The sequence below is a fragment of the Rissa tridactyla genome, chromosome 1, assembly GCF_028500815.1.
Source record: "Rissa tridactyla isolate bRisTri1 chromosome 1, bRisTri1.patW.cur.20221130, whole genome shotgun sequence".
Classification (NCBI taxonomy): Eukaryota; Metazoa; Chordata; class Aves; order Charadriiformes; family Laridae; genus Rissa; species Rissa tridactyla.
In genome coordinates, this window is record NC_071466.1 from 133,366,833 (window position 1) to 133,388,066 (window position 21,234).

The 21,234-nt window shown below is 54.5% G+C and overlaps 2 protein-coding genes across 2 annotated transcripts; both read left to right on the plus strand.

Annotated features, from left to right (window-relative positions):
• Positions 1 to 437: 437 nt before the first annotated feature.
• GPR162 (G protein-coupled receptor 162) lies at positions 438 to 7,030 on the plus strand. Its single transcript, XM_054214595.1, has 5 exons — positions 438 to 560; positions 2,415 to 4,200; positions 5,085 to 5,274; positions 5,853 to 6,004; positions 6,171 to 7,030. The coding sequence occupies exons 2-5, from the start codon at positions 3,361 to 3,363 to the stop codon at positions 6,696 to 6,698; spliced, it is 1,710 nt and encodes a 569-aa protein (XP_054070570.1). The 5' UTR covers positions 438 to 560; positions 2,415 to 3,360; the 3' UTR covers positions 6,699 to 7,030.
• A 1,178-nt stretch (positions 7,031 to 8,208) lies between these two features.
• Positions 8,209 to 19,500, plus strand: P3H3 (prolyl 3-hydroxylase 3). Its single transcript, XM_054188530.1, has 15 exons — positions 8,209 to 8,678; positions 8,945 to 9,097; positions 9,845 to 10,037; positions 10,165 to 10,296; positions 11,213 to 11,346; positions 11,636 to 11,725; positions 12,072 to 12,124; positions 12,337 to 12,395; positions 13,558 to 13,682; positions 13,801 to 13,896; positions 14,865 to 15,015; positions 15,188 to 15,305; positions 17,771 to 17,846; positions 18,270 to 18,410; positions 18,706 to 19,500. The coding sequence occupies exons 1-15, from the start codon at positions 8,247 to 8,249 to the stop codon at positions 18,913 to 18,915; spliced, it is 2,163 nt and encodes a 720-aa protein (XP_054044505.1). The 5' UTR covers positions 8,209 to 8,246; the 3' UTR covers positions 18,916 to 19,500.
• Positions 19,501 to 21,234: the final 1,734 nt, after the last annotated feature.

The following is a 21,234-nucleotide window of genomic DNA, read 5'->3' on the forward strand; positions in this document are numbered from 1 at the left end:
CCTTTCCCCTCAGCTCGGCATCCATCCTCCCGACACCTCTTAGGGCGCCTCCTCACAACCCTCTTTCCCTGAGAATGGGAGCCCGGCACCTTCTTATCCTGAAACTCCTATTCCTGGGGGGCGGCCAGCCTTGCCCCGTGGGGCAGGAGGGATGCGGATGAGGTGGGACGGGCTGAGGCCGGGCAGCAGCAGCCCCTGTGACCGGGCCCTGGCCAAGACCATCCCCGTGAGCCGCCCGTACCCCCGGCACAGCCGGCCCCGTCACCGGGGACCGCCGGGAGGGGCCGGGGCCGGGGCGGCGGCTCCCGCTGCCGTCCGGCCGTCCCGCCCCCTGGCTGCTCGGCCCGGCGGTTGCTCCCGCCGCCGTCTCCCCGCCGGCGCTCCCCGCCCCTCGCCCCTCGCCGTCGCCCCGCCTGGCGGATGGCCGGAGCGCGGGGCCGGGGCCGGCTGCCTGCGGCGTCCGCTGCGGCGGCCGGGGCCGGGGGCCGGCACAGCCGGGCGGAGGCGCGCACAGCCGCGCGGGGCGCCCGTCGCCATGGCAGCGCTTGCTCCGGCGAGAGGTAAGATGGGTCCCTCCGGCCCCCGCCGCCGCCGCCGCGATCGGCCCCCGCCGCCGCCGCCGCCGGCCCCCGCTTCGCTCCGTCGCGCACAGGGCGGCGCCGCCGCCGCCGGGCACGGTCGCGCCCCGGGGGCGCCCCGCGGGCTCCGCGGCCCCGGCCCCCGCCCAGCCCAGCCCAGCCCCGGCCGCGCCGCAGCTGCCCGAGCGAGGCTCGGGGCGGCCCGGCCCGGCCCGGCCCCCCGCCGCCCCTCCGGTCGCCGCGGGGACCGCGGCCGTGGCCGGGCTAGAGCGGGAGGGGGGCAAAGGGAGGGGGCGGCGGGGGCAGCACCGCAGCTCGGCCTCGGGCCGGCCACATCCCCCAGCCCTCCGGTTTTCTCCGCGCTTCCTTGCAGTTATTCTGGGTCATCTTCCCCGCGGACACCCCCCGCTCCCGCCCTTGCCTTCCCCTGAGTCAGCAGCCCCGGGACCACCAGCCTGTCCTCTGCCCGCTGGTGGGATGGGCGGTGGGATGAAGGCGAGGGGGGAGGGGGGGTAGTGGGGGGTCTGGCCGGGGAGCAGGGCCAGGTGAGGGTGGGTTTCGCCGACCTGGCCATCCCTGCAATGGGCACCGGGGCTCTCCCATCCCTGGGAGCCGGGAGGACCGCAGCTGGGAGCAGAATTGGGCCCCTAAGCCAGCAGAGGTGGGAGGGTGCCTGCCTCATGGAGGGAACAGCGTGGGCCACCAGAAGGAGCCGGGTGGGAAGGGCGGCAGAAGGAGATGCTGCAAGGAAATTCGTTCCCGTGGGATTATCAGGGCTGGCTAGCGTAACTGTCTCCAGAGGCCACAGGCCTAACTGCAAGAGTGATGGCACTGGGGGGGGAAAAAAAGATGAACCAGGGCAGAACTGGGGGCATCACCAATCCAGTCATGACAAACTGCTCCAAGCAGGGAGGGAAGGAGGAAAAGCCTCAGGTGGTTACAGAGAGGGTGAGAAAGTACGGAGAAGCAGAAGGAAGGGGAAGGGATGGGAAGAGAGCCACGAGCTCAGACTGGGGGGGGGGGGTCACCCATCCATCCACAGAAAAACTAAGGTTACATCTGCTCTGGTCAAGGCATGGAGCAGGCCTGTACCTTCCTGGAATATACTGCTTGGGCATCCCTTATAGATGAGGACAGGAGAAGGGGGTGTGAGTCATTAGGACCACTGGCAAAGGTGAGTAGACTCAGGACTAGTTTGGCAGTCTGGTTGGCTGGGTTTGTAACCGTGGGGTCTCTGGAGACCAGAGCTGCTCTAGCAGAAACACGGTAGGTGGGTGAGGCGTGTGCCCGAAAGAGTTGTGCTCCAAGACTGTGGGATGGCAGGGTATTGCTGGAGTGGTGGCACGCACCCGGGGATGGGACAGGACAGGACGGGGCGGGAGCGGCAGGTTACAGTCCAGAGCACTGGTGGAGAAAAGCTGAGGTCTGAAGACTGGCATAGCTATGGAGCTGTACGTGGGAGTGGTATGGCAGGAGCGAGGAGGGATTGCAGCGGGTGCGTGGGGAGGGCAGGACCGGAACGGAGGGAGCGATGAGAATCAACCCTTCTGTTAAAAAAAAAAAGGCCTTAGTAACACGTTGGATGGGGAGCCTCAGACTGGAAGGGACAGGGAGCACAGGGTGTCTCAGCAGCACTGGAAGGAATTGCTGGGGCCAGAGTCCAGCCTGAGGTATACAGGGACCGCTGCAAATCTGGCTTGTCTGTTCCCTGAAAGACACAGGGAGTGCTCTGCACAGCCTAAATCATGACAAGGTGTTTGTGTGGGCAAGGAGAGAGAGAGATCTGGGGAGATAGAATGATCTTAAATTACTTTTTCTTTTTTCTCTCTTCTACAGTGAACCTCATGCCCTGAATCTCCAAGGGAACCTTTGAAAAGGATCTTCCCCTCCCTGCCATCTCCTTGTTGTTTGCCAGCTCTGCCCTGCACTGTGCAGGGAAGCTTGAAAGAGCAGGCTGAGAGCCCTGGAGGACAGCAAAAAGGACAATGTAGTGAGGGTGCCGTGAAGCCTTGGGTAGGGAACCCTCTGAGTCTTGTTCACTCTCTGCTGGTGGCTCTCTGACTGTCTTGGCAGGAACCTCTACCCAGCCACGAGCGTGGCATTTGGTGAGAGGGGGATTACACACCAGACAGTGTATGTGCCACCCTCACCATTTCCACGGGACCTTTGTCCTGCCTCCCATCTTCTCTGAAACTCTTGGCTAGCTCCTCATTCACTAGGACACCGGGCAGCAGTGCTACTGCTGCTACCAAACTGTTTGGAGTCCCCAGCAGTCCCTGCTTGCGTGTGGCCTTCACCAGTCCCAGCAGAAGGCGGTACCTGAGACAGAAGGTGCCTGGTGGGCACATGAAGTAAGGAGAGCTTTTTCTTTGGGGGGAAGAGTGGAGGAGGGGGATGAAATAGATGGGGAGGAAAAAAAAAAGTGAGCCCAAACGACTGAGGGAAGAAGCACTGGCAAACGTTCATGAGAAAGAGAGAGAACGAAGGTGGAAGAGAGAAAAAGAAAGAGAACAAGGGAAAAAACAGGTGAAAAAGTTAGAACTAGGGAAAGAAATATAAGCAAGCAGAAGGGAAAGGGAGGACTGAAAGTGAGACGGAGTTGACGGCTGTTCTGCCTAGCACCTGGTGGCAATGCCTTGAGGAACTCCTGCAGCGTGTGTACACCTTGCATCGCAGCGGCAGCAGATGAGGAAGGACGTGGCTCCCCCAGTGCGGAGTCCCACTGACCCTCTTCCGAAATCCCAGCAGCAGGGACAGGGTGCAGCCTAGCAGGGGTGGCAGCATGGGGGACTCTGAATCAGAGTCCACCTTGCACAACAACTCCCTGTGGTGGCTGGCATGTGGGATGTTAGCCCTGTTGGCCAACTCTTGGATTATCCTCAGCATCACGGCCAAGCAACAGAAACACAAGCCCCTGGAGCTGCTGCTATGCTTCCTTGCTGGGACCCACATCCTCATGGCGGCAGTGCCCCTCACCACCTATGCCGTGGTGCAGCTGCGGCGTGAGTCCTCCGACTACGACTGGAATGAAAGCATCTGCAAGGTCTTCGTCTCCACATACTACACCCTGGCGCTGGCCACCTGCTTCACAGTGGCCTCCCTTTCCTACCACCGGATGTGGATGGTGAGATGGCCAGTCAACTACCGGCTGAGCAATGCCAAGAAGCAGGCTCTGCACGCAGTCATGGGTATCTGGATGGTATCGTTCATCCTCTCCACCCTGCCCTCCATCGGCTGGCACAACAACGGCGAGCGCTACTATGCCCGCGGCTGCCAGTTCATCGTCAGCAAGATAGGGCTGGGCTTCGGGGTCTGCTTTAGCCTCCTGCTGCTCGGAGGAATTGTCATGGGCTTGGTGTGCGTGGGGATCACTTTTTACCAGACCCTGTGGGCACACAGAAGACTCCGGCAGTGCCGCCATCAGAGGGCAGAGGAGGCATCATCCTGCTCTTCATCAGCACACACCACTTTCAACGTGCCGGCCATTGTGGTGGAGGATGTACGAGGCAAAAGGAGGTCTTCACTGGATGGCTCTGAGTCAGCCAAGACCTCCTTGCAGATGACCAACCTCATCAGTGCTATTGTCTTCCTCTATGACACACTCACTGGGGTGCCTATCTTGGTAAGCAGCGAGTTCTCCCTTTCCCTTGAGAGTCTGCAGTTAAACTAGTTTTCCGTTTCTCTCAAGTTTTAGAGAAGAAACTCTGCCTTCTGTCCACCAGCCACAGAGCTGCCACATCTGAATCTGTGTTATTCTGGGGGCTGGTTTTAAAAAGATTGCAGTAATTCTCTCATCCTGCCGCAGCAGCGTTTTCTTAAGACAAGTCTAAGCCTGGGGGATACACACCACACAGCTAAAACCACTGTGAAAGTTTCAAGTGGCTGGGGAATACGCACCACACAGCTAAAACCACTGTGAAAGTTTTAAGTGGCTAAGAGGAGAGGAAATTGTTCTGCAAACTTACGGGGGATCTAGCTCTGTAAAAACAACGAGATTTCTATTTCTCCAATTTGCTTCTGGGTAACCGATACACCAGCTTTAAAAGCTGTTGCAGACAGTTTTCTTTTTCCTTCTGCTTGTACGGTCATAGTCAGCATTCAAGTTTTGTCTGGCTGGTTGATTTTGTGCAAAACTGGAGAAAATGGGGAAGTTCTCAAAGGGAACCATTAAGAGAAGAGAGGCTTAGTCACAGCTTTTTTTTTTTTTTTTTTTCCAGTGGCTGTGTCCTTTGTTAGCACCTATTTAGCTCCAGCTCATAATGAGCACGGGGAAGAAGGGATGCTTACACCAGGTCTCATGTTAGAGATCTGACAGCTGGGAATATGGTCTGGCAAACCCGGGGCAACACCCCAGGAACAGTTCTTCAGAGGGGCACGGGGTCATTACTTGATGAATCCTTTACTGACAGACCATGTTCTACTACAGAATTGACTCACATTATCTTTATCCCTTGATCCCCACTTCTGTCTTCTCTCTCGGCATTGCTACTCTCTCTTACCTTGAAGGTCGTGAGCTTTTTTAGCCTGCGCTATGATACGGCCCCCACCTGGATGGTCCTGGCTGTGCTCTGGTGCTCCATGGTGCAGACCCTGCTGCTCCCCTCCTTCATCTGGTCCTGCGAGCGCTACCGAGCAGATCTCCGCACCGTGTGGGAGCAGTGTGTGGCTATCATGTCTGAGGAAGATGGAGATGATGGTAAGCTCCTCACCACCCCACAGTCACCTTTCTTCACTAACCCCCTCCCCAAAAGACTACAGAGGAAAGAGGGGTCTGCCTTGGGAAAAGGACCTGATGGCACTAGGAGTGGTGTTGTGGGTGGCTAGGTGGGATTCGTGTTATAGCTTGGAGTCAGCAACCGTGAGAAAATTTATTCTGGAGAAGGCTCTGCCGCTCACTTGCTGCCTTAGGACTCACTGGCATCCAGGAAAAATTAGTGCAACATCCTTCACAGTAGACACAAGAGTAGAGACGATGCGTACAGCTGCCAAACCACAACAAAAGTGACATGCTGGGCCTCAGCCCAACTCACTGATCCAAAGGTCCAAGTTCTGGCAGTGAGCAATTCAAAAGTGAGACTGAAGAAACAGGGCAGTCTCTGGGTGCTTCAGTGCTGCTGCAAGCAGAAAGATGAGGTCCTTGTTCAGAGGTGAGCCCTGAGGGCTGCAAGTAGGGCGGCAGAAGTCAGACAAGCATTAGGATGGCGTCCAGGTGCCCTGATAATGCTCCTCTTATAGCCGAAAAGTGTTGACTGCCGTTCTCCTCTTTGCCAACAGATGGTGTGTGCGATGATTATGGCGATGGCAGGATCTGCAAAGTGAGATTTGATGCAAACGGTGCTGCAGCTGTGAAGCGGGACTCCCGGGACATCAAGCTGCTACCCATGCACCACATGTTGTTGCCCCAGGACAAGGTGCACTACCTGCAGGTGAGCCGAGAGCTAGCAGGGGCAGCCTCACAACCCACTTCCTTCTCTGTCAGTTTCTCACGCCTTCATGTCCTCTTGACTCTCTCCCCTGAGAAAGCCTCCGCTACCCCCCTCCTGTTCTGTCTCTTCAAGTCTTCCATCACCTGCCTCCTTCTCTGTTTTCCAGGTCCCTATCTCCCGGAGAATGTCACATGATGAAACTAACATCTTCTCCGCCCACCGTTCCGCTCCATCCTTCCTACACAAGTGGTCTTCATCTGATGACATCCGCATTTCCACCCCCCGCAAGCCTGGAGGCCCTGGCTTCTTGCCTCCTCAGCTGCATGACTACCAGCACCGCCGGCGGCCCCCAGAAGATGAGCTGACGACCCTACGGCAGTTCTTGGAAGGGGGGCTGATGCCCCGGGGCTCCAGCTCCAGCGCCTGCTTCTTCCGAGATGAGATCACTACGTTCATTGACGAGACGCCTCAACCCACCCCAGCCTGCAGCCCATGGCATTCCCGTCTCCCACTCGCATCACGCCGCGATCGCCGCCTCTCCCTTGGCAGCAGAGAGGAGGAGAACGCCGACCGGCCACGGCGCTGCTCCTTGGCTGGCAACGAAGCCTGGCATCTGCAGGACGGAGAGCAGGCGCCGCGTGAAAGGACCCTTGAGGCCTGCGAGGCACAGACCTTCCAGGATCCCAAACTATGAGAGACAGCATCAAACATTCAGTGCCATCACGATTTTTAAATAAAACTTCAAGTGTTCCCTTTGTCCCGGGACCCAATCACTAATTTGCATTCTCATCTTTCTCGCCAGCAGGCAGGAAACATGGCACCCCACGCTGGTGGGGGAAAAAAGAAGTGGGACAGACCCGCAGAAGGGAGCGTGACGGACAGACGGACAGCCTGTGCCTGCTCTCAGGTTACAAACACACCCACTGCTGCCACCGCCACTTGGCACCCTCGCCCGTCCTGTCCCTTTGTGAACTCCACCCTCGCATCCGTGCTGCCCTAAGACACGAGGCAGGCGCAGAATGGTATTAAAATTCTATATTTGGAGTGTCAATCGTGTGTCTGTTTTTAAAATAATATATTAGTAATAATTTTGTTTCCATAGAAACAAAATGACTGGCCCAATGTTTAATGAAGCTTCTCAGGCTTCTGGAAGGGAAATGTGTAATGTGCGAGGCTCCTTTCCTCCCTCGCCATCTCTTTCTTGTCAGTGCATCTGGAGGGCAGCAGATGCTCAGCAGCCCAGGGAAGGGAACGAAGCCCGTAGAGTTGTCGTCATGGGAGACTGGGTGAGAAGTTTTCCTGTCCATTTCAGGGAAAACTTGGGCTGCCTACAGCTAGGCAGGAGCGGCCTCTGTGCTTTCTAATATTGCTCAGCAAAAGGTATTGCTTTGAGGCAGCCCACACCATCAAAGCTGGGAGTGGTGAGATCTGGAGCAGGCTCCTGCCCAATGCAAAATTCTTGGAAGGGAGGTGCAGGGGGAGTGTGTGGGAGATGGGCCTCCTCCAGGCCAGTTCTGGTTGTAGTTCCAGCCATGGGCAAGGGTTTGGCTGCATCGGAGAGGATGTGTGAGACAGGCAACCCTTCACCTCCAAAGCACTCCTCCATGTGATGGGACTTGCTCTATGAACCGTCAAAGCGTGCCTCGTCCCTGGCATGGATTCTGGTAGATTAACCGTAACTTCTTACGAGATGTCTCATTGGAGGGGTCTATGTGACCCGTACCAAAGGGTGGGATGACGCTGGGGGATGCTCCGCAGATGCCTGGAAGGACCATAGAATCCTAGAATGGTTTGGGTTGGAAGGGACCTTAAAGATCATCTAGTTCCCCCCACCCTGCCGTGGGCAGGGACACCTCCCACTAGACCAGGCTGCTCAAAGCCCCATCCAGCCTGGCCTTGAACACCTCCAGGGATGGGGCATCCACAGCTTCTCTGGGCAACCTAAGAACCACCTCAGACAACGAGGTGCCGGGGCGCTGCTGGCCCACGCGGGACCGCGCTGCTCCAGGCGCCCACGAAGGGGCGGCAGGTCTCGGCTGGCTCCCAGGGAGAGACGGGGGCACGGGGGCGCGGCCGAACGGGACCTTGCCCCCGGCAGCCCCCCGGTTCCCGAACAGGACGCTCAGCTGCCCGCCCGCTCGCCCGCCCACCGGCGGCCCGGCCCGGCCCCCTGGGTGGACCTACCCACCCCGGACCCCCTCTCCTCCTCCTCCTGCTCCTCGTCCTGCCCGGCGGTTCGGCCATGGCCTCCCTCTGCTGCCCGTTCTTCCTCCTCCTCCTCGCCGCCTCTACCGCCGCCACGTCTCCGGGCCGGCTGGTCCCCTACGACCTGCTGTACGCCGACGGGGTGCGGGCCTACTTCGCCCGGGACTGGGGGCGGGCGGCCGAGCTGCTGCAACGCGCCCTCCACAGCTACGCGGGGCTGCGGGAGGCCCGCCGCGCCTGCCGCGCCTCCTGCCGCCGGGAAGCGGCTTTCCTCGGCGGGCCGGCGGCGGCGGAGGGGCCTTGGGAGGCCGCCCTCTTCGGCGGGGTGCTGCAGCGGGCCGACTGCTTGCAGCACTGCCTGGGGAGCCGGCTGGGCGCCGCGCCCTCCGCCCACCGGGCCAGCCGAGCCATCCGCCGGGACTTCGAACAGAGGGAGCCTTACAACTACCTGCAGGTGGCCTTCTTCCAGGTGGGGACCACAGCCCGGGGGTGGGCTATCGGCAGGGGAATAGGAGTCGCTCCCCCCCTGTCCCCGGCCCGTCCCCCCCGTGAGGGTCTCTGTCTGCAGAGGGGGGGCCACCGCCCGGCTGAGAGGGCTCGCCGGCCCGGCAGAGGGGCACAGGCGCCGTGTGGGTGACTCCAGGGAGCGGCCGGGGGAGAGGGGTGGGTGGGTGGGTGGGTGAAGACGAGGGGGCCCGGCGGAGCGTGACGGGCACGGCTGCCTTCTCTCCACAGCTGAAGAAGCTGGATCAGGCCGTGTCCGCCGCTCACACCTTCTTCGTGGCTAACCCCCAGCACCTGCAAATGCGGGAGGACATCGAGAAGTACCGGCGTATGTCAGGGGTGAAGTCGGACAACTTTCGGGACCTGGAGGCCACGCCGCACTGGGTGAGGGTTCCGTGCAGAGCCAGGCGTCGGCAGCTCTTATCCCATCCTAGGGACCGGTCTGGGACCCTAATCTGTTCTCACAAAAGGGCCATGGCTTGAGACAGGGCCCCCATACATAGAATGGTTTAGGCTGGAAGGGACCTTAAAGATCATCCAGTTCGAACCCCCCTGCCATGGGCAGGGACACCTCCCACTAGACCAGGCTGCCCAAAGCCCCGTCCAGCCTGGCCTTGAACACTTCCAGGGATGGGGCATCCACAGCTTCTCTGGACAACCTGCTCCAGCGTCTCACCACCCTCACCATAATAAATCTCTTCTTTATCTCCAATCTAAATCTACCCTCTTTCAGTTTAAAACTGTTGCCCCTTGTCCTGTCACTACAGGCCTTGGTCAAAAGTCTCACCCAATCTTCTTTATAAGCCCCGTTTATATTTCTTGTCAAGTCTTTCTTGTAACTTTTATGTTTGAAAGGGTGCAAGAAGGTCTCCCTGAAGGCATCTCTTCAGGGTGAAGACAAACCGTTGCAAGTGTGACACACAGACTTTCTGGTGACAGTTATGGCAGGCTGCGGGGCCTTTGAGAAGAGTATTTGGCTTAAATCCAGAAGATTTGCTGTCACTGCCTGGTGGGCTGTGCATGATCAGGCAGGCCCCTAGATGTCACCACTACCCTGTGAGCGACTCGAAGTCTCAGGGCGTCCTTTGGTGTCACCCACACTGATGAGGGACCTGGATCTGTCCTTCGCAGGAAGCATACGAGGCTGGGGTGCAGCACTACGATGCAGATGAGTACCTGCAGGCTGTGGCAAGGCTGGAGGAGTCACTCACAGAGGCGCTGTCAGCACTGGAAGAGTGTCGTGCCCTGTGTGAAGGGCCTTGGGAGGATGAGGACGAGGAGGAGGAGGAGGACATGCAACCTGGCCTGTATGAAGCCGTTGCAGGTAGCGTTAGAGGCACAGAGGTTTGGGTAGGAAGGCCGTGCTCCCCACACTGGACATGCCCCATTTCCCAGAGCTCCCGTCTGGAAGAAGTGTGAGCTACTGCCTTTCTTGCTCCTCTTTCTTGCAGCCCATTATATTCAGGTTTTAAAGTGCAGACAGCAGTGCGTCCTTGAAATTGCCACAAAGCCAGGGCGGATTTCTGCCACGGAAGATTTCATACCCTCTCATCTTGATTTACTGCAGTTTGCTTATGATCAAGGTAAGTAGAGCCACAACCCAGTGGGTTATGCTGTGGCACTCCTAAACTTGCCCTTTGCCTCTGGACCTGCAGGACAGCATGTCATGGGGAGAACTGGCACACTGACCTGAGCTCTACCTTTCTCTCCCCAGTTCTGCCCCCCAGCTCTTCCCAGAACCTCTCTTCTCTTGCTCAAGCCTGTGTCCGCCTTGGGAGAGGTCCCTTGTGGTCCACTTCAGTCTCCTTGTGCAGCTTCTGTAATGTGTGGCTGTTCCCATGTCTTTCCTCCAGCACTCTCCGTTTCAAGTCCTTGCTCCAACCATCTGCTGTGTATTTTATACCCTCCTTTTCAGTACGTGGCTCCAGACCAGGCCCCCACTTCCTATCTAGAGCATGCATGTGCATCTCATCTCAACAGGGGTTGACTCTTTCTGACTCAGCCCTGCCTGCCCTCGCTAAACTGATGGCCTGTCATGAAACTGGTCGTCCTGTCAGTCACCTGCACAGGTCCCCTCAGCTCTTCTCTTGGATACCTTTGCTCCTTCCCACACTGACCTGACTGTCTCTCGTCTCCTCTGTCAGACCATTGGTAAAACTTGTATCTGCAAGAAGCCTCCAGACCCCTCGTCATGTCTATTGGCTGAGGGAGGTGGGACCCTCTTTCTTCCAAATAAATGCTTATTTTTTTCTCTGTCTCCTCTGAACGAGCTCCCAATAAATATTGAAAGTTGGCCCATTCTTTACTGGGCTCGTTCCCTGTATTCTCTGCCCATCGTTGGGTGGAGCCCAACTAGGCAGGGATTGATGCGTACTCGGTGTAAAGCCTCCTGCTGCTGGATCCCGACCAGGGAGTTGGGTGCTGCTGGCCTATACACGTTTGCTGCTAATGTCAAGTCTTTCAGAGACATATCTTTGTTCTGTTCTGTCCCTGCCCAAGTTGGGAACCAGGCACTGGCTGCTGAATGTGCTGCTTCCTACTTACTCTTCTATCCCACGGATGAGCCAATGTTGGAGAAAATGAAACAGTATCGCACAGAACTGGGAGAGGACACAGCTGTCACAGCCAGAGAGGTAGTTACAACCCCAGGTCTGTACTTCTTGGCCCTCCCCTGTCCCATTCGATGGGATCACAGTCTGGGAGACAAAAAGGGAAACGTGTTTCACTGCAGATGTGTGCCAGGCCCTGGACTGAAGAAACTGGAGCCTGAGTTTACGTATAGTCTGTACCAGGCAGGGTCCCTTCAGGACAGAACTGGGCTTTCAGTGTGCACAGCAGTGTGTTGGGGCAGGTTTCTGCCCTGGGTAGGGATAGTCTTGTCTTTTGTGGGGCAATTGTTTGACAGCCTCTTTGCTTCCTTAGAGTATTCAACATTATGTGCAGAGATCTTTGATGGAGAAGAAGTTGATTTATTATGCAGTGGAGCATCTAGGAGGAACTTTTAATGACCCTGTAAGTAATGGTATCATCTTAATCTTCCTGCCCGGATTTCACCAAGACAGTTGCCACAATTCACTTCAGTAGCACATGATCCAGAAAGGATCAGATGCTGATGAGAAGGACCCCCAAGTCCTTATGAGGTGGATCTTTAAGGCCTTTCTGCTACTCCAGGACTGAAGTTAGTTTCACATTGGTGCTGTAACCATATGCGTTAGCCCAATCTGGCTGTCGTCAGAAGCCAGCCAGAACAGTTGGTCTGATATTTACTGGAGAAGCAGGACAAGGGGGTGGCTGTTTAACGTGATCCCATGTGGGAGGAGTTTTTTGTGTACCGAACTGTGTGCATTTATTCCTCCAGGATCTTTGGACTCCAGATGAGCTGATTCCTGAAAGCCTAAAGGAGAAACACAGGTAAGGTTGGACAAGTCAACTAGGACTGAAATACAAGTGTTGGAAGCAGGGGATGGGGTTGGACTGGCAGGGGTGGTACAAGGAACAGTAATACCTACTGAGGAATGGGCAAAAGAGGAATGCGAAGGGTGTGAAATGCTACCACAGAGGAGGGTTAGGCATAGCTCTGTGTACTGACAGCCCTGGTCTCTGTTTTTTCCCTTGCTCCCGAGAGAGGATCAGGAGAAGCAAAAGCAGGAGACTCTGGATGTGGAAGAGAGTGAGAAGAGGGGTGAGTAAAAGAGCTTGAAGAATGACTTGGATGCAGTCAGACAGGCTCAGTGCTGTCTCTTCTTCCATCCTCAGACATTTGACTGCTAGCATAGATGCAGACTGACTTGAATGGCTCAGCAAGTCTTCTCACTGTTTCTTTTCTCCCTCTTTGATGCATGTGTAATCTTGCAAAAATCTCACTGCGTACGTCTCTGGCATGGGAACTCAAAGAGCACTGTGGCTGGAGAAACTGAGAGCAGTGGTGCCTGAATACGTGACAAGCCTGTGGATATGCAGATCCCTGTTCAGTGTGGCAGGAGTGTCTACACCAAACCTGGTTCAACTCCACCAGCCCAACTTCAAACAACATTTTTCTGAAGGGGACAAGGAGAGATGGGGGGAAGTGGCAACTGGAAGACTATTTGGCTTGGGCAAGTCTTTCCCTGAAAAACACAAGTCCAAATGGTTTGTGGCTGAATGCTGTAGACTGCAGTGCAAAGTCCTGTGTTCTTCCTGGTCCTCTATTCTTATGTGTGGACACACAGCCTCTTGCAGGGCTCTGTCCCGGAGTCCTTGCTTGAAGTGACCCCAAGTGATTCTCTGCTGTGACACATGGGAGAGCAGATCAATCTGAGGGCCTGAGTGAGTGCCTTGGCATTCCTGACCATCCAGAGGTCAGAGGGGGGGGTGAAAAAAAGGCCAGAGATCAAAAGATCAAATCGCCAACTAGTACCCATTGCTTCTCTTTGGGGATGAAAAAAATAGAAAGATTCACTGGAGATAATTCTGGGATAAGATGTGTGATTGAAAGGAGGGTTGATGGAGGTGTTTACCTGCTTCTTTTCTCCAGAGCCTCACCCCAGTAGGCTGGACCTGTTCTGCTGCTGCGATCCACAACTTTCCCCAGCTCCCTGCTGCTCTCCCAGCAAGCCCCAAGTTTCTGCTGGCTCCTGAAGCACTCGCTGAAGGCCAGCTTCCCCAGCTGGTGCTCTGGTTCCCCTGAAGCATGTGAGGGGTGCAAGTGGCCCGGGTCTGCAAGGAATGGGCACTTCTGGGGAACTGTCCTGTCTTCTCAGAGAATGTATAGTGTCTCTCCACTTCCTTATCCAGGCTGGGGGTTGGTTTCTGAGGGCTTCTTGTCCAAAGCTTGCTCATGCCTATCTGTACTTGCTTCTCGACAGGTCCTTTGCCTTTTGAGGGTATTGCTGTCACGATGGATTCCCAACAGATGAATGGAACCCAGAGGGTTGTGTTTGACAGGGTACTGACGGAGTCTGAGTGTAAGGACCTTCTCCGGTTGACAAAGGTGAGGCCTGGGTCTTGTAGGACCTCCTGTACTTTCCTCCTCAGCAGGCAGGGCTGTAGTGTTTCCATGGAGAAGAGATGGCAGCCTAATGTGTGTCATCTGTATCCTCCTATTCCAGGCAGCAGGAGAAGCAGGAGATGGCTACCGGGCAAGACGGTCGCCTCATACCCCACATGAGAGATTTGAAGGGTTGACTGTTTTGAAGGCCATGCAGGTAAGTGGCTCTGTGAGTCTGCCACGTCGTTGGTTGTCCAGAAAGAGTGTTTGTCACCTGAGCATTTTTCTTTGTGGATTGCGCTCTGGATGGCGTCATGGGTGTGCTATCTTCCTTACAAGCACATGTGCAGTCTCCCCTGACCCTCTCCCTCCACGATCGTGTTTAGGCACAGTGTACCTGGAGGGCTTGTCAACTGCTTTCTCTCCTGTAAGACAGGGTTTCAGGATTGCTACTTGTCCCTGTACGTCAGTCTTAACAGACATGCTTAGCTTAGAATTGGAGAATAAATTAAGGTGGAAGGAGCCTCTGGAGATCTGTAGTCCGACTCCCTGCACGCAGCATGACTAATACCAAAGCCAGGTGAAATCCCTCAAGGCTTTGCACAGGCAAGTCCTGAACATCTCCAAGGGTGGAGATTCCCCAGCCTCTCTGGGCACCTGTTTCAGTGCTGTACTACTCTCAGGAGGATTAAATTTTTCTTTATATCAAGCCAAAATTTCGTTTGCCGCAGCTTTTGCCTGTTGCCTCTTGTCTTTTCAGTGTGTCCCTCCATCTTCTCTATAACCCCATTGTAGGTGGGAGGAGACTGTAGTTAGACCCTCCTTTGGCCTTCCCTTCTCTAGGCTGAAGAAACCCAGGCCTCGCAGCCTCTTTTCCTAAGTCATGTGCTCTCAACACCCCTGCCATCTTAAGACCCTTCACTGAAGACTTGCTCCAGTTTGCTACTGTCTCTTGTGTACTGGGGCACACAAAATGATGCTGCATTCCAGATGTGGCTTCATGTGCTGAGTAGAAGGAAAGAATTGCTGTGCTATACTTGTATTTACATGAGAAAACGTGTTCTTTTCTTACATGTGTGACCACAGGACTTTTCACAGGTCTCTTCTTCTGTGCTGTGTACGTGTATCATTTCTGAGAGTGTCTTTGTACATAAGTATTCTAACAGGTCTGTTTTTCATTTGTAGCTGGCCCAGAATGGGGACGTGGACTGGAGAGATGCCAAATTGCTTCTGCAGGCCAGTGAGAAATCTCGGAGAATCATAGAGTCCTATTTTGCTCCTGGAAAGAAACTCCATTTCTCATTCACACATCTTGTGTGCCGCACGGCTGTAGACGGTAAAGGATCTTTCACCCTGTTAGTCCTGTCTCCTGGAGAGTCTCCTCAGTCCCAGCCATATGCTTTCAGGAGATTCTCTTCCCTTTACTCTCACTGTGCCCCTTTCTCTCTGCCTTATTCTTTCTTGAATCTGAAAATGCCCGTATTCTTTTCTGTAACGTCCCTTTTCAGAGGAACAGGAAGGTCGCATGGATCTTAGTCATCCTGTCCATGCTGATAATTGTCTTTTGGATCCTGAGGGGCAAGAGTGCTGGAGAGAACCGCCTGCCTACGTGTACAGGGACTACAGGTAAGAGAAGAAGGGGGCCTGCGTTAGATCGTGTGGAGATCAGAACATCTCCCCGGCCCATCGGAGGATGAGCTCAGCTTATAGAAACCAGGTGGTGGGTTACTGGCTCAAAGCCAGCCAGGACGCTAGCATCAGGCAGAAGGCTGCATCAGCGGCTTCAGAATGAGGTGTGAAACACCTTCCCTAGGCTTGGAAGAATATCTGCCACTTCTCCCTCCTTACAGCCAGCATTAATGGAGAGCAGAAGGAGGCTGGGAGGCTGCACAGACTAGAACCATGATATCAAATTGTTGTCTCGTGGGTCTACCGCTGTACTACAGTCCACTGCCAGCCCTTGTGACAGTCTGTTTCTTCTAATCTTTCCATCTTTCTGTGAAAGTTCCATCTTTCACAGTCTTCCCGTGCATTACAGGAGAGGGAGAGCCAGGCTCCTTGGATTTCCTTTGTTTGAGCAGTCAGTGTACTTTGGTGACTGTTCTCTCCGTTCATCTCTCAAGATTCACTGCCAATACTTTGTGTTGGCATTCCATGTGAGAGTTTTCCCATTCCATGTGAGAGTGTTTTTCCAGCCTGTGGCAGGTTTTGTTACTCTTTTGTGAAAGAACCTGAAATATGTTTTAAAGATGGTGGCAATTGTTGCACACTGCAGCCAAATGAGGTCAGTTCACTACAGTTGATTCCTCCTATTTACCATCCTATCCCTGGGCATACGGAAATCTTATTTGCCTTTTATTTGAGTGGTAGTTGTGCCCAGAGCAGAAATCTTCTCTAAGCAGCCTGTGGTAAGGATGTGGGACTTAGAGGGAACTTCAGTATCATTGAGTCCATTTCCCTTCTGGCATAGATGTTGACTTGGTATAATCAGATTGTAAAGTTACCAGGCTCTGTCATGTAACTCGTTAGATCTCTGTCCCTCCTGTCACCTCACTCCTCCCTAGGTAGTGGGCTTCTCTGACTTCTGCTTGGATGTATGTTAAAATATCTTCCTGGGATCTATGCCATTGAATTATTTCCAGGAGTATTCCTGTCCTCTTGTAGAGTGAATTGTGATTGACCAGCCAACTCACAAGGGCTGAGCTCTTCCAGTGTCCTTTTGAAAGAGGTCCCTGTGCTCCAAACTTCCTGGATCTCTTCTGCGTATTTGTGCTATGGTCATTAATGAAACTATTGAACAGGCTTGCGGCCAGGGGTCCAAAAGTCCCAGTGATCCTCCTCCAGGCGAACAGTGCTGCTTTCCATGCCGGTGGTGCGCTAAGCACTGTGTGCTGTTCACGTGCTCTTCACCGTCTCAGTGTTCAGTAGCAATTTCTCTAGCGGCACTGTTCGGATTACCAGAGTCCAGACCGCTGAGGTGGAGTACGTTGTCTTTCCCTGGCAAATCAACTGTTTCGTCAAAGATTGTGTGGCTAGCCCAATCTGCTTTTAGTACCCCCATGTTACATTTTAAGACTGTTTTCCGTTTGTTTCTTGACCTTTAATTGTCCTTCTCCTCAGAAATGGAGCCTAAAGCCCTACAGACTACTGAGGTCAGGCTAGCAGGGCTGTTCATGCTTCAACCGCTATCCCCACCCTCCTGCCCCTTTGTGCATGTGAGAGCTATCCTTGCTTTTTTTCTAGTCATGTTACCACCCCAACTTCACAGTCTTATTAAAACCCTATGGCAGAAGAGCTATAACTTCCTGGGTTTCAGGGTTGGTAGTCCTCTCGCTGTCCTTATGTCCTTAACATTTTACTTCAGCAGCCACAGTGTTGCTTTTTATTTCCTTCTCCCAGTCCCATTAATGAGCCTCTCTTGTTCCTCTGACATTTTCTATCAGCGTAATTGAATACCAAGAAGAACTCAAGTAGTTTGTGGTCCATTCTTTCACTAGTTGACTTTGGTCTCACCCACACTGCACAGCAGCCTCGCTACTTCTCTTTTTATCTAATATAAGTAAAGAAATTTCTTGGTTTAATTTTCTTTTCTGCGTGCACTAAGCTTCTTTTTGACCATTCCTATGTTACCCTGAGGTTCCTTGACTCCTAAGACATGGCTTACTTTGCTGATCAGTCTCTTCTTCCAGGCTTTGGATTATTTCCAATGTTAAAACGTAACGTCATGCCAGGTCAGAACCAAAGTCCCTTTAGCCCAGGGTGTTGTCACAACAGTGCCACAGATGGATGCTGCAGAGGATTAAAAAAAAAAAATTTAAAAAACCCCACAAAAACAAAACAGGACAAGCGTGCAGAGCTAACTCCCTGGCATACTCTCCTAGCCTCCTGTGCCTTGCAGCTGAGGGACTCCCCTGAGTTAGGCACTGGCATATTTAACACCCCCAAATGGAGCCTCCTGTTAACTGGTCTGGTCACTTTTTGAACCTGTGGCATCGCTCAGGTGCCACTGCCTGCTGTGACAAGGAGTGTGGGGAAGCACCTGGGAGGAATGAGCTTCACCGTCCATATGTCCTCTTCCTTTTTGTCCACAGCGGCATTCTCTACCTCAATGACGACTTCCAAGGTGGGGGCCTTTTCTTCACTGAAATGGACACTGTGACTGTCACAGTAAGTCTGGCACTGGCCAAAAGAAGGAGGGAGGACTGAGGGTGAGACTTAGTCCGGGCAGGTGGAAACCGGTTGGTTATTGGATCCCAGCACTCCAAAAACAATCCAGTGCTGGTGCCGTGGCAGATTCAAATAGGGACAGCTAAAGGCAAATTGAGGCAAATCTCAGGCAGAGGAGAGGTTAACGCCTTTCTAGCTGAGATGTTCCGGGCTCTTGCACCCTGCGGGTGTCTGTGAAGTAGGTCATCCCTCTGATTCTCCCTGACCCTCCCCAAGGTCTGCCTTGCTCATAGACTGGCAGTAGGTGCCTAGTGGCTCTCTGCTGTTCCACGTTCCCAGCAGCAACGTTGCCTCTGTACGACAACTGTGTACCCCGGAGAAGAGGGCTGCTGGCTTCATTGTCTCTTCTGTCTCTCCTGTCAGGCCGAGGTGCATCCTAAGTGTGGGAGGCTGGTAGCCTTCAGCTCTGGCAAGGAGAACCCCCACGGCGTGTGGGCGGTGAGCCGCGGCAGGCGCTGCGCCATCGCCCTGTGGTACACACACTCCCAGGAGCATGCTGAGCAGGTAAAGGACCATGCTGGAGAAGCGGATAAGAGTGCCTCTGAGCTAGATCACATCCCTCTGAGGAATGGCTTGTAGGCTTTCCCGTGGGGCAGGGCCTAGTGCAGCAGCTGGGGGTTGTCCTCTGACAAGGTACATGGTGGAGAGGCCAGCCTGTGATGGGTCCCGCAAGGGAGGATGGACTCTGGGGGGGTTGGATGGATGTGGCAAAGACAAGATGCGTCTTGTCAGCCCCTGTGAGCAGGACAAAGACCCTGGCAGGGAGGGGTTGACATCATGTCTGTCTCCGTGGTTGCAGGAGCGGGTGAAGGCAGAGGAGCTGATGGAGCAGAGGGCTGTGGAGCAGGACCAGCCTGATGGAGAAGAACGCCAGGCTGATCACAGCGGCAGATCCTCCTCAGAGCTTCCCGTTTCCAGCGGAGGAGCCAGGCCCACGAGCCGGAGACAGAAGCCTGGCTCGGACAGGATGCAGCAACCCAAGGAGCTGCGGGCCAGAGATGAGTTCTGAGTACACAGGGCCGCAGGGGCAGGACTGGCACACACCATGGCCTGGCCGGTCTTGGTAGCATCGGGACCACAGAGGCCTGGAGAAGTGTATTAGCATGCTAGAGACGTAGTGATGGGGAGGGATGCAGCTTTCTTCTCTGTGACATCCCAGCAGCTGAAAAATGGGAGCAGGGACATTAAAGTCCCTGACATATTAAAGTCAGTGACACCGGGAACTTTCTTCACTGCCTCACCAACGTGTTTATGTCCCTCAGAAGTAAGAAGGCAAGGTCTCCTCTCAGTGGCAGCTTCTTGGTCATCCAGGACCAAATCCGAGAGGGGGAGGAGGAGCCTAGGGTCTTTCAGTAAGGGCTGTCTCGCATTCGGGAACTCAAAACAGAAGCCTGTGAATTTCCGAGGCACCTACAAACTCGAGAAACGCAATTGGTCTGAGAGAGGGAAGGTGGGGGACTGTGAATATGTGGAATAAAAGCAAAATGCTGGACACAGATGTTGGCGGGAGCTTGAGTCTGTACACCAGGAGGGAGACATGCACACTTGTTGCTGATGGAAATTTAATTAAACAAATGGTAGAAGGAGATTGAGCCCTCAGTGAAAGAAAACAAACAAAGTATTTGTCCAGATGCCAGCTGCTTCCGATAAGAGAGAGCAAGAGAGAAAGTCAGCTCTGCCATGACTAACCCCTGGAAAGGGTGGGGAGTGCCTTTAAGGAAAAGCACTGTATGCTCACGTTTCCCTGCAGCAAGGCCTCTCTTCCTTTTTTTTTTTTTTTTTTTTCCCCTACTCCACCACCAAATTGCCCCTGAAAGCAGAAGAGATATTTTGTTTATCATTTTCCACCCTGATACAATCTGCTGTCGCTGCCCAGGGGATTAGTGTCCCGAGATGGGATTATATTGTAGCCCAACAGGAATCGAATGGGGTGGATGTGGAGCAACAAAAAGAGCAGTGACCCTTTTCCTGGGAAGCATTAGGGACAGAGATCAGTCTGTGGTCATGACATACACAGGCCCTGATGCGAGTTGTATATGGAGACCCCAACTACAGCTCCTATGGAAGAAATCTGTAGGGCCAGGGCCAATGGTGTAAGAGGTGAATGGGTGATGCCCTCCTCGCTGTTGGCAGGGGGTCCCTGCTCCATGGAAAGGGAAGTCTTTCCTTAGTCTAAATCCAGTCACTTCCTCAACATGTGAGTTTGGGAAACCTGTATTGGCAAGCCTTTTTGCCTCCCGTCTTCCCCAGGGTCACAGGAGAAAGACACTTTGACGCATGCATTTCAAATTCCATCTCCCTGGCAGGAGGTCCGTCGCACCCTAGCACTCACACGTCTGTCCCCATGATGTATGTGGGGGCACTGGATGGTTCCTGCTTGATGAGGACGTGTTGGGGGGCGAGGGGGCCAGCGTCCACATCTCTGGCTTGCTTTGCCCAAAGGTTGCTTGGGTGATTAGACTGATGGCCTCCTGACGTCAGATGAGATCCGTTAAAAGGTATTTATCTCGGGCTTGGGCCAAAGCCGCGGGAGAGATTAAAAGAGATTGAGGCCAAGATAATCCCCTCGCAGCATCCCACTAAAGTGGCTGCCAAAAGGCACGCCACCAAATCTTTTGCCACCCCTGGCCCCTGTGCCCAGTTCTGTTTTCCGCATGCAGAGCCCAGTTTGCTGCCCAGAGGTGGTGTGACCCCAGCCCTGCCGTGGGGTTTTCCCTTGCCAGGGCCACCGTGGGTGGCAGCATCCCTCTTCCCGCCCTGCCCAGGACACAAGTGGCATGCTGTCCCCGGGAAAATGGGAATTCCTGTGGATGGTGAGGTGCAGCAAGCCCTGCCCCAGTGACTGATAATCCTAGCCTGTTCTGGCTAATCTTCACTTTATTAGTTTGTTGCTGATTTAAACAGAGGGAGTCAAATCTGCCTGTGATGGTTTCTTTCCCTTCAGGAGCAGCGTGCTACTCTCTCTTTTCACCCCTCCCCATCCACCTGCTTTGCATTACGTCCCAATCCGATTTCCCCAAGTCTCTGGTGTCTGATTTAATTTGCCTGACGCTGCTCCTGGAATCAGCCCTCCCCCAACCCCTCCCGTCCACAGCCTTCCAGCTCCCCATGGGGAGATCAGTCCTGGGAGAGGCTGAGGAGCAGAGAGGGAGCAAGGGACTCGCTGGGTGGACGGGCAGGACTGACTGGAGACGGCAGAGAGACAAGGGGTTTCTGGCCGGCGGGGAGCCATTCTCAGCAGAGGAGGCAGGCCATCAGGGTGCCATCCAGGGGGGACTGCAACCCACCTCGCTCTACAGATCCCGGTAAGGATGCTGCCTTGTTGTGA

Bases quoted from the DNA above. Each gene is read 5' to 3' on its own strand.
- P3H3 (XM_054188530.1), top strand. From the start codon at position 8,247: ATGGCCTCCCTCTGCTGCCCGTTCTTCCTCCTCCTCCTCGCCGCCTCT. The intron at 8,679-8,944 runs GTGGGGACCACA...TTCTCTCCACAG, and splicing joins TGCAGGTGGCCTTCTTCCAG to CTGAAGAAGCTGGATCAGGC. The intron at 10,038-10,164 runs GTAGCGTTAGAG...TCTTTCTTGCAG, and splicing joins CCTGTATGAAGCCGTTGCAG to CCCATTATATTCAGGTTTTA.
- GPR162 (XM_054214595.1), top strand. From the start codon at position 3,361: ATGGGGGACTCTGAATCAGAGTCCACCTTGCACAACAACTCCCTGTGG. The intron at 4,201-5,084 runs GTAAGCAGCGAG...CTTACCTTGAAG, and splicing joins TCACTGGGGTGCCTATCTTG to GTCGTGAGCTTTTTTAGCCT. The intron at 5,275-5,852 runs GTAAGCTCCTCA...CTTTGCCAACAG, and splicing joins TGAGGAAGATGGAGATGATG to ATGGTGTGTGCGATGATTAT.